The following is a 10,225-nucleotide window of genomic DNA, read 5'->3' on the forward strand; positions in this document are numbered from 1 at the left end:
CAGGCCACTGCCGAATGCTGTGCCTTGCTGAACCAAACTGCGCAACTGCCACGTATTCTGAAGCGGGGGGCAAGTATTCTTTAGGCTGCATTTTGCTTCTGTTGAGAAAATATCCTTTACTCTAATTGTTTATTATGCATCAGTTGACCATATTTCCACTACGCTGCTTTGTCCGTTTTTGGCATATACCGGACGACAGAAATCTAATATTATAACATCATAATTTACTCTTTAGAAAACATCAATGGCATGAATTTCATTCCTGCAACATAACTGTCTTCTCTTTTCCTTAGGAGTGAAAAGCTGTCGACTCTCAGGCTACGTGCGGCTCGGGGATATGTTGGCAGAAGCAGGGTCCCTGACGATGTTCTTGACGACTTACGGTAGCTACATGGCATGCTCCTTTCACGCATTTTCGTTTCCATCTTGTTTAGTTTACTTGCTTAATTACACTCACTTTCTTCCTCCACTCTGAAATAAGCGAACGGTGAAGTGGCGGCCTGGAAACCAGAATGACTACAACAGACAAACAACCTTTCCAGATGCAACGCTGCCAAGAGAGCACCACGGTATGAAAAGCAGGATCTGTGTTTGGTATAGAGGAAGATCCAAGGAGAAGGACTCATCATAACTATGATTTCAGGGCCATTGAGAAAGAAAGAAAGAAAGGAAAAAAACTTGGTATCAAATTTTATAGATAACTAATGGTGAGGCAGGTAGGAGATTAGGACATAACACACGTATTGAGGATAGTAAATTTGCGCAAATGGCAATGGCGTTACATATCTTTGAGAGTTCTGTATGGGGACCAGAGACTAATTAGAATGCTCTTTCGTGCAAAATTTGTTGTGTCTGATGATCCAAGCTGTGTACTATGTAGACCTTGCAGTTAGGCAACTAATATTAGGGAGGTTGCACCTTTGTATTTTATACAAAATATTTGTAACAAGGCTGCTTGAGCCTTCTCTGAAAAAAAAATGACAACGTTGACCGCCAAAGAATAGAGCAAACAGGACATCTACCTGGGGAAAAGTATTCAACTGGCATCTCTTCTATTCTTAGTTACAGTACCAAAATAACTGAGGCTAAAACCAAAGTAATGAACCATCAAAAATACAACTTTTATTATTGAACTTAACATGATGGGGAAAAAAAGAGAAAATTAATTAGACAGGTTAAGGCATGAAGTGTCCTTTCTTCTGGCAATTAAGTTATAGGTAAGTTAAACCTGCCCTCACTCATATTAACTATCCCATGAAATGTCATACTCTTATTCCAAAAAAGTCATACCTTTTTTCATATTAATTATCCCCATATTATACCACATTCCTCACATTAATCAACTTATGGAATTTCATAGTCAGTCAAGACCGAAGCCATAGATAACTACTGCCAAAATTCCCCTTGTCACGTGACTATCCGAAACATCTGAGGAGAAACAAAAGTCACGTCCTTTAGAACACAATATAAAGAAAGACATCTCTGCATACAAAGGGAAAACATAAATGCGTAATTATGCAAAAACCCAAATGAGGGAGAACTCGTCTCCCAGTCACTTCCAAGTTATGGTCTTCAGACAGGGTGTAGGTAAAATATTTACTGCAATAATAATCAAAGTGTTTTATCACTCCCAAAAAGACTGCCTCACCTTTAATGGACCTCCGTGCCCGAAACCGAATGAATCTACCTCTGTCTGGCGGTGTCATTATATCTCATTCCCATGACCCCTTTTGACATATATACATATGTACTCACTCAATTGTTTTAGATTTCTAGAAGCTCTCTTCAGTCACCATGCGCACGATTTGAGTGGCCTAACGGTCTCCTGTCGCATCAGCAATCACAGCTTCTTCACCTGAGAAACGCATTGATGAAATGAAGCTTTCTTAAACACACCACCCTTGTCGAAGCATTCCATCTCTCTTCTTGGCAGAGTCCGTTGCCCCCTATATAATGTATATCAATTGACAGGGCAGCTTACATATTTCTTCAACCACAGATGCACGCCATGGAATCCCATGGACTATATATTACCATCATCACCACTACATTTTTACGAAACAGACCTCTGGAGTCTGATGTAAACTGTAAATGGTTACAATGAGCCTCCAGAATCCAAGGCACCAAGTCAGTCAGACATGAGCAGTTGGCTAGAAAGCCAGTTTAGTTCAGTGTCTTCGTTTGTTTTCTCTGTCATGAAAACAGTTTCATCAAATCAATCCGGTTCTTGACCTGCTGAGGACGAAGCAGATGGTGAAGGATGTAAGTTTTCCATAAACTTCCCGATGAATCACGAATATTTCTACATTCATGAAAAAGAATGGCAAAGTATAACGAGTTTTACCTTTCTTCTATTGATGCTGATGCTAGTGGAGCAGTAGTACTATTGTAGTTCAATTGTTTCGTTCTTGACGTTTCTGCGATTTTCAAAGTTGTCATTTTGGAAGATGTGTTATAAAAGGCTGACCTGACACTTGACAAACGCGAGTCTACAAAAAGAAATTCCAAATGGTGAAAGCTATCATTCTTTCTCTCTCCTCCTACAGGCGTTTTCTGGTGCGAGGATCCTTACTTGAACGTCCGCGGTGTAGGGTGTATCCGGGTCGTTGATGATGCTCAGTACAATAGAACAGAAGCCCACTCCATTTGCATTGACGAGTATGCGAAGCTCTTCTACGCCGAGAATCCAGTTCATCTGAATCGCCTTTACACCAACTTCCTCTTCCTACGGGCAGGTAACTTTTCTGTGTTCTTTTCAAATGCATTTCTCATATGGCATTTTTATAAATTATTGGTATGTGTCCTTTCCACGCGGCTGAGAGGGTAGCGCATTTCCTTACATGATATTGATTTAATGGATGATAAATAAAGTGTGTATGCTTATCTACAGATGTATGCATTTACAGCTTTCAGACCTAAAGTTGGTAACATTATACAGTAATATTTTATATATATATATATATATATATATATATATATATCTATATATGAATAATTATCACATCACCGTGATTCATATAAATCATTCGAGCTACAAATGTCCTTTAATAACTAATTCACTCTACCTCGGAATTGATATATTTTCATATATGTAAACCGAAGGGGAATTTTCAGTTGATGATAATTCCGTCCCCTTATGGGATCGAACCACCGTCCAGCGGACAGGCACGAAATCAGGACGACATTGACTGTTAGCCGAATCGGTAACGCCAACGGTGGTTCGATCCCATGAGGGGACGAAATAATTATCAACTAAAAATTCCCCTTCGGTTTACATGTATGAAAATATATCAATTCCGAGGCAGAGTTAATTAGATATTAAAGGACATTTGTAGCTCGAATGATATATGTATATATATATATAATATATATATATATAATATATATATATTATATATATATATTTATATATATTATTGTGCATCATTGTTATTATGCAAATCTCACTCATTCTGTCGGCTTTCCACGACTTTTGTGATCCGCTTTTGCCCATATCAGATTCTCATGAGAGTCATTGATTGTAAACTTGCAACACGAACTAGGAGTCTGATAAGAGTGGCAATGTTCACAACGAAGTCTCATAGACACCGAGAGAGTGAGGGTGAGGTACATATTGTGTTTCATTGTTTCATTACCAGAGAAGACAGTGGCCTTGTGGGTAGCGACTGTTTCGGGATTTTGGGTGCTTAAACCTACGGAGAATCGTTCAATCGGTGCAGATGAGTTAGAACCTTCCAAAATGGTCACCGATGAAAGCCACACCATCAATCCCATCACTGGAAAACTGGTGGGAAGATTCGTGTCGGACACTGCTGGCTACATTTGTGAGAAGAAGTATCCTTAGATAATTTGGCATCTCTCTCTCTCGCTCTCTGGTCTTATGCTGTTGCCTTCGCAAAGCATAACTTCCCCTCAGTGTTTGTATGAAATGTTGTAAAGTGTCTGTAATAATTCAGATTCCATATTAAAGTTAGCTTAGAGCATGGGCGTCTGCTGCATATTTTCCAAGAGGGGACAAATTACACACACACACACACACACACACATATATATATATATATATATATATATATATATATATATATATATGTATATACATATGTATGTATATATATATATATAATACTATATATGTATATATATATATATATATATATATATATATATATATATATATATATATATATAATATCATATGCAGTGGAACTGCGGTGCCAATAATTTTAGTGAAGAAAGATACGATAAAGAAAACATTAGAACGTTACATTGGCTTTATTTTTTTTTAGTTCCATATACTGTTCAGCTGAATTCAAATATTTTAGGAAAGAACAACGCAGCTATAGCTATACTGTACACAAATATTATACAATACATAATGATAGCTTTAATTTACTTAAACTGAAAGAATATATTGTAAAATGGAAGGAAAACAAAGTGATGTAGTTAAATGTAATAAATGTAATATACGTATATCTAATTTTTGTCAGTATTTCAGGGGGGGAAGCGCCCCCTCTTGCCCCTATGTGCGGGCGCCCATGGCTTAGGGTTAAATTTTAAATAACATATGTTCAGAAAGCATAATTTAAAATTAAGAAAGAACGTAGAGTGAAAAGAGAGAGAAGTTAGCTTTGTTCGCGAAAGCGGACATATCATTCATCTCTTGAAGCCGCGTGATTTTAATTTTTTTTAAACGGCCAATCGTGCGATGCTCATGACTTTATCTTGAACCATTCATGTCCAGACACCCGCGTGTTGATTGAGCAATGTTTCGTAAGACCATTCTCGAACCTTCTGACTAATATGTTTTGCATTCAAGTGATGTCATAGTATCATGACAATATTTTTTAATTCATTTTCAGTAATTTGAGGTTCTTTTGTTGTGCAACTCTTTGATGTTACTGATAAATTAACTCTCATCTCTATCGCAATTTTGTCAAAAGAGAATTTGTTGACATGTAAGTAATTTAACTGGGAGATGAGATGAGAGTATCGAACTCAAAACTGTTGTGATGTCATTGTCTCATAAGTGATGACACTATGCTTGCAACCATGTTTCAATAATCATTTCTTTCATGTTCTGAAACCGTGTAATAATAAAGATTATCTATAGTTGTTATCGACTTTCTCTCTCTTTCTTGTTTTGAAAGAGAATTATTAGGATTATATAGCAGTGTCAGTGTCCCCAAATGTTTTGAAGTCATCCATCCATTTTGGGGTGAAGATTTCTTTTTAATCAGTAGTTCCCATAGAAGAGAGATTCACTCTTAGACTTATAAATGTGCTGTAAAGAGATTCTAAAGCTCTATTGTTCTCTCTTTCTTCCCAACTGAGGAAAATTTTGATTTTTACATTAACGTAAAGATTTTGTACTTACATGGTCTCTCGTAACTTTTAGATTTATGTAATTTCTTAATGGCATAGCGGTTATTTATTGAATCTGAACAGACAGTGTAAACGAGTTTTTGTAACAGCGCCTGTGAAAGAGTATAGTGAGTTTGGAAGCTGCAGCAAAAAGGAAAAAAATGGCACCAGGTAATGTATTATTACAAGTTTTAAGTGCTCTTAAAAAATACTTACAGTGGTTAGGTAAAATTATTTAATTTTTCACACACTGCAAATTTTTTGTGTTATGTATTTAGTTCTTTTAAAGTGTTTATTTTATGTTCTGTGTGTTTATGTTTTCTTTGCGTTTTTAAATTTTTGGTACTTTTCCACATTGTGTTTATATAATTTTGCATTCGTATTTTGTTTCTTAGTGATTTAACATTGCATACTTGATTTAATTCAACACTTGGGAATTAATCATAATCTAATTATTTCTTGACAGTTTGAATTTTGCTTGAATAGTTTCTTGATTGATTAAGTTTTTTGATAGATAAATTTTGATTTAATTTTCTTTAATAATTAATTCAAGAATTAATTAAACTGTGTTTTTTTCAAGTAATAGTAAATTTCCCTGAAATTGTGAATTTCACTTATAAATTTTGAGCTTAAAAATTAATGTTTTGTATTTAAAATTTTTGTAACAGCTTCATTTATTGACCACCAGTGATAAGATTTTATTTAGGTAGAGTTTCAGTGTTAATTGTGCTCTTTTCCTTTAATTTTATTGAAGTGAGGAAATACTTAGACTTTTAAAGTGGTTGTTTGAATGATGCCCTTTAATTGATTTAATCTCATACAAGATTACCTCAAACTTGTTTTAATGAAATTAGTCTGATTTCATCCGTGATTAATAAGCTTTTTAAGCGATCACTGTTGCTTTTAGAGCAATCAGTCGCATTTTATCTGTGATGAAGGTTCAGGTGTCTGACTGTTGTGAGGTAACTATTTTTGATTGGTAAGTGTAATGACTAAATATTTCGGCGCTTCGTCACACACACACTCATATATCTGTATATATATATATATATATATTATATATATATATATATAATATATATATATATATATATGTGTGTGTGTGTGTGTGTGTGTGTATGTATCTTGATTATTATTTTCAATTGGTATACATTGAAAAGTTTACGAAGTAAGTCGACAGTTATTGCTCTCAAATTGGAAATCTCTCTTCGTTGAATGGCACATAATTTCACACGCGCACACACACACACACAGGGAAAAAAAGCATTGTTTTCAAATTGCAAATACTTCCCTTTTTCCCCATCTGTTACATCAGCGGAGCCATATAGGAGGAGAGTAAAGGGAAATTATAAGTTCGTCTATAGAACTGATAAAATCTTGATGAGCTTCTACCCACCCAATCTTTTTCAAGTCCTCAGATGCTTCGATAACATTTTCTGGAATGTCGAAAGAACGACACCGAGTAAATGTGCAAAGAAATATTCCGGGCTGTCTACGCTGTTGTAGAAAAAGGAACTTACCAGGTAAATGTTAATCATAGATAAGTTATTAGATTAGATTTTTTGAGAACGTCAATTCAGGTCTGATTGTCTGACTTATACCCAAACGCGCTTTTATCCAGGTTTCATTTCGTCCAATTTTGCATTATGAAGGCATCATTTTACACAGCTGTGATGTCTCCGGATCGTTCCAAGCTCTGCGTGACTCTGCAGCTTCTCCTTTCTTTCTTTTTTATTCATTTCTAGCAATTTTAGAAGTCTATCCATTCAGCTCCCGTTTCGTCAATGGTTTATTATCGTTACTTTCATACTTAATCCAATTGGACAAAAATATAAAATGAAAAAATAATTTTAATTGAATATCATAAAATTAGATTATAAAGATATCTTAAATTTACTAAAAATGAATAAAAACTATAAAAAGACTCAAATTTACTAAAATATACAGTTACATCAAATATTTAAAATCTAAGATCGTCGTTAAGTTAAGAGAAAGGAAGACGGAATGATACGAGAAAACATAACTAAGGTACAATTGGATGGAGGAGGTTTGGGTATTCAACATTTTAGAGTCGTTGCTCATTAAGCAGCTGATTCCCCAGTTGAATAACCAAACCTCCTCCATCCATCTGTACCTTGATTAACGTGTCTCCCTTTATGTTAAAGTTTTGTATTTGTGTGTATCTATATGTATAGGCTATATATAAATATACATATATATTATATACATATACAAGTGTGTATATGTATGTATTTACGTATGTATATGTGTGTCTGTGTGTTAGTGTCTAATGGACCTTGTTTTAATTACAAAGAGCGAAATCACTAAATGTAACTCCCCCTACCTTGGCATTTCCCCGGACTGGCAACTCTGCATCTAAATCAAGTTATTAGGCTAAAAATCAAACTCTGAGATACAAAAATAGTCTTTATTTTTCCAAAAGAGCTAACATGAATATTAAAGAAAATGAATTTGAAATCCAAAAACCATGAAACACCATTAGATAATATACAAGCATAATGTTGTATATTAGGCGTTTTGCTATTTTTTTCACCAATTGTTTTTCTCTTGATGGGGTTCATCTAATGGTAACAAATGAAGGCATGGGCGATACACAATAAAATTAAATGGATGAAAAGACGCCTGTTTTACAAAGTCACCTACAGAAAGTCCAACTACTTAAATATTGAGCAACTGCTGCTATTTCGCTGCGTAGTCACCGCCTTTATCTGGTACTGACTGATTTAGTCCGGAATGCGTCATTAGTCTCTGTTCCCGAGCTGCAACTTGTTTTAGGAGGTGGTCAGATGCTCCTTCTCTTCTCATGCAATTCCAGCCAATGAGGCCATCGCTTTTTCTGGTTCAGATTAAGGTGGCTTTATGCAAGCACGGGCTCTTGTTCCTAGATCAGTCCCATGAGACATTCTGCTTATATGCAGGAGATAAAGATGGTCATGAATACGAGTCATGTTTAATGAATATGCAAGTGACTCTGTATGGTCATGGCACCCAGGCCGTGGGAACCAGAGTCACAACGGGAAAGACTTGTACATCTGCCATCTCTTACACTGGTGGTCAATCGCGCGTCTTGGTCTCAAGTTATATTGATTTAATTGATGGATAGACTCATTCCAGTCTTATTTCTGGTGTACCAAGTTTGCCTTTATTTGAAAACTTATTAAATGAACTCCACGGGGATGAAAAACAATCCGTAAAAAATAGACAGTAACATATAACACATAGAATGCCTGTTGTACTGCTTTATCTTGTCATGGAATGTTTAGAGAGCATAGTTTTTCGAAATGCAGATGTAATCACATTTAGTCGTGTATCATCTCAAAAGAACCAGAATTCAACTTGAATCATATAGTGGACTGTCATATGTGGTCTATTTACTGCTTGATGTTCAGTTTTTAATTCTTTGTAAAATGTGGTCAATAAATATGTAAAAATTTATTGTTTTTTTTTCGTCCATTCTAATATGAACTAATTTTTGTGTGTGTATGTGTGTTTATTTCTCTCTCTTTCTCTGTCTGTCTGTCCTCTACCGATGGCTGTTTAAAACAGCACAGGAATTTTAAAAACCTTTTTAAAATCATATAATCTTTTCGTCTGTTAGCATGTGTTTTTTACCTCTCTAACTCTCTCTCACTCTGTATATATATGAGCTGATTCAATTTATTTCAACTTTGATGAAACAAACCTAAAGCAGTTGCTCTTGGAAATCATAATGGATGTTGAGAATGTTGGTTATCCCATTGTTGCTATTGTTTCTGACAGGGATCAGCCAATCTTCACACGTGGAAAGAATTTGGCATTGATCCTCTTGTCAATAGGACTTCATTCAAGAATGCAAGTGCTGACAGGGAGATATACGTTTTTGCCGACGTTCCCCATTTGATAAAATTAGTCAGAAATAACTTAATTGATTCAGGCTTTTATTTAGGCAGTGATTTCCTTCTGACACATGCATCCGTGAAATGTTGGCAAAATTTCAAATAAATACTTTGGAAAAGGTTATAAAAGTAATGACTTCTTTAAAAGTAAAATCACAGAAAACAAAATGTCTGTACAAATTCTTTCAATCTAGTCTGTTATCGATCTTTGTAATATGGTTAAAGAGGTTTTTGATGTAGATTACATCATGACGCAAAAGTTGAATCAAGACTGCCTAGAGCATCTGTTCAGTTGCATAAGGCAAATTAAGTGCACATACGATCACCATAATGTTGTTAAATTTAAGTTTAGTCTCAGGTAATTGATTCTGGGAAAAGATGTCAAAATAATTAGTGAAAAAACAAACATCATTGCAAAGAGCAACAATTATGATATGTTGACAAATGAGTCTGCATGCCGTTCAAAATACTGTGAAGATAGAGAACTGACATTAGAAATATACCTGACCAGCTCACTGTTTAAAGATTTAGATTTTGAATGCCCCACAGAAGATATTAGCAATCAGATTCTGGATGAAGAAAACGAAAAAACGGCTGCTACTGTAATTGAAGAAACTCTTAAATATATACGTAGGTGGTTATATATTGTCAAAAAGTTTTCTACAAAATATCCACAATTAAGAAAAAAATTAGTGTATAAATGCAAATGAATCGTGGATTAGGATGGTAAACAGAGGTGAGCTGTATATGCCATCTGAGGAATTTTCTTCTCAATTGTCTTGCGAGAAGTCTTCAACACAATTCACGGTTCATCGCTTTTAGAAGGCAAAGTGTGCAGAAAAACTCTTGTTGCTGGATTGCAACGATCAGGAGTTACGGTCCCTGAAGAGATTATTGAATTCTTTGCAAAAATCTCTATATATTTTAGGCTAAGGCACTTAAATAATGCTATTAAAATGAAGAGGAGA

General features: G+C 35.1%; 1 protein-coding gene across 1 annotated transcript; it reads left to right on the forward strand.

Moving 5' to 3' along the window:
* The first annotated feature begins 298 nt into the window (after positions 1–298).
* LOC135212848 (uncharacterized) lies at positions 299–4,012 on the forward strand. The gene is made up of 3 exons (XM_064246619.1): positions 299–383; positions 2,547–2,735; positions 3,639–4,012. The coding sequence occupies exons 1-3, from the start codon at positions 338–340 to the stop codon at positions 3,842–3,844; spliced, it is 441 nt and encodes a 146-aa protein (XP_064102689.1). The 5' UTR covers positions 299–337; the 3' UTR covers positions 3,845–4,012.
* The last annotated feature ends 6,213 nt before the right edge of the window (positions 4,013–10,225 follow it).

The sequence above is a fragment of the Macrobrachium nipponense genome, chromosome 19 (genome assembly GCF_015104395.2).
Source record: "Macrobrachium nipponense isolate FS-2020 chromosome 19, ASM1510439v2, whole genome shotgun sequence".
In the NCBI taxonomy this organism is placed as follows: domain Eukaryota; kingdom Metazoa; phylum Arthropoda; class Malacostraca; order Decapoda; family Palaemonidae; genus Macrobrachium; species Macrobrachium nipponense.